Raw genomic sequence first — 1,836 nt, 5'->3', positions numbered from 1 at the left:
TACAATGTCTCATGCAGTTTGACAGTAAAAGAAAGTAAGGGGGGGGGTTGGCTTGCATGGAAAGTGAGGTAAAGGAAAGGATTCCCATGGGATGGAAAGACTTGATAATGCAGGTTGGTGGGGGAAAAGGAGAGAGACCATAAGGAGAGATGTTAAAGATGGGGAGGGGGGGCGGTAGCTAATTAATTAGGGTTTTGGCTTTACCGAATGGGGCCAGCCTGGCTCAGAGGAGAAGGATGGACTTCCTGTATGGCAGGAAGGAGCTAAGGATGGACAAGGATATGGATAGATACTCAAAGGTGGGCAGAGGAGGCTACTCCAGAGAAGTTTCTACAGACGATGAGAATGGTTATTTCTGCCTCCAGGGGTGACAAAAATAACATTTTGTGAGGTCATTCTGTCCCAATCCTCTCCACATGATCACCCTATGCATGTACTCTCTCTGGTCTCCGTCAGAAGTTACTCCCCTAAAAGAGATCAGCGGTCTTAGTGGAAACCACACAACACCAGTGTGGCCCTCTGGTTTCGCTTGGACTGTCATTTCCCAGCTGCACAACCTTGTAGTTCACCTCTGTGGGGCTCAGCTGCTTCTTCTATAAGATGGGAAGTGAATAGTGCCTGTCTCATGGGTTCTTTTAAGTAGTGAAGAAGAGAGTGTTAGAAAACGTACTTAAAGACTCGGTGTATGCAAGTTGTTGCCGATGTTGAAGTTATTGTGACAGATGGCCATTGCCATGCTCTTGGAGATTCCTATCCTCTCTTTTCTGGTAGGAGCCCCAGAACATTAGGACTTGAGACACCCCCTCTCTGGGTTTATCCCTCATTTGCTAACTCTGTGCTACTGGGGGTGTCTGCAGGGTCTTACGTTACCCATGGTGGTGCCACTGCCCCCACCCTGCTCTCCTCCTCCATCCCCGGGGTTTGTGCTCTCTTTCCTGCACACCAAGAGTCCTCAGCCACCTTCTCTCTCAGGCTGTTGCATCCTGGTACATCTATTTCCCATGTTCCTGCTGAACCTTCTGGGCTTGTGGAACCAGATATGCAAAAAATGGTTCCCCTACTTCTCGAGAAGTTCACCGTGATGTACAACGAACAGATGATGAGCAAGAAGCGCGAGCTCTTCAGCAACCTGCCGGAGTTTGCGGGCCCCTCCGGGAAGCTCTCTCTGCTGGAAGTGGGCTGCGGCACCGGGGCCAACTTCAAGTTCTACCCGGCTGGATGCAGGGTGACTTGTATCGACCCCAACCCCAACTTTGAGAAGTTCTTGATCAAGAGCGTCGCCGAGAACCGACACCTGCAGTTCGAGCGCTTCGTGGTGGCTGCGGGGGAGAACATGCAGCAGGTGGCCGATGGCTCCATGGATGTGGTGGTCTGCACCCTGGTCCTGTGCTCCGTGCAGAACCAGGAGCAGATCCTCCAGGAGGTGTGCCAAGTGCTGAGGCCGGTGAGTGAGGAGGAGGTGGAGGAGAGCCATCTTCACTGTGAGCAAGGCTGGATACCTATGGGCTTCAGGCACAGCTCCCACTGAGGGTGACCTTAGGCAAGTCCCTTCACTCATTCATTTATTCACCTACTTTTTTTTTAATGTTTATTTATTTTTGAGACACAGAGAGAGACACAGAGAGAGCAGCAGAAGGGCAGAGAGAAAGGGAGACAAGAATCTGAAGCAGACTCCAGGCTCTGAGCCATCAGCACAGAGCCCAATGCAGGGCTGGAACCCACGAACCGCAAGCTCATGACCTGAGCCGGAGTAGGATGCTTAACCAACTAAGCCACGCATTTATTCACTTATTTATTCAACAAACATTTGGAGAATGTTGACTATGTGCAGCAACC

General features: G+C 50.9%; 1 protein-coding gene across 1 annotated transcript; it reads left to right on the top strand.

Moving 5' to 3' along the window:
- Window positions 1-872: 872 nt before the first annotated feature.
- LOC125918000 (putative methyltransferase-like protein 7A) lies at window positions 873-1,543 on the top strand. The gene is given in 2 exon segments (XM_049624062.1): window positions 873-1,062; window positions 1,065-1,543. Coding segments are annotated over 2 exon segments (654 nt in total). The 3' UTR covers window positions 1,529-1,543.
- Window positions 1,544-1,836: the final 293 nt, after the last annotated feature.

Source organism: Panthera uncia, unplaced genomic scaffold (genome assembly GCF_023721935.1).
Source record: "Panthera uncia isolate 11264 unplaced genomic scaffold, Puncia_PCG_1.0 HiC_scaffold_359, whole genome shotgun sequence".
Taxonomy (NCBI): Eukaryota; Metazoa; Chordata; class Mammalia; order Carnivora; family Felidae; genus Panthera; species Panthera uncia.
This window is presented reverse-complemented; position numbering and strand designations above follow the sequence as displayed.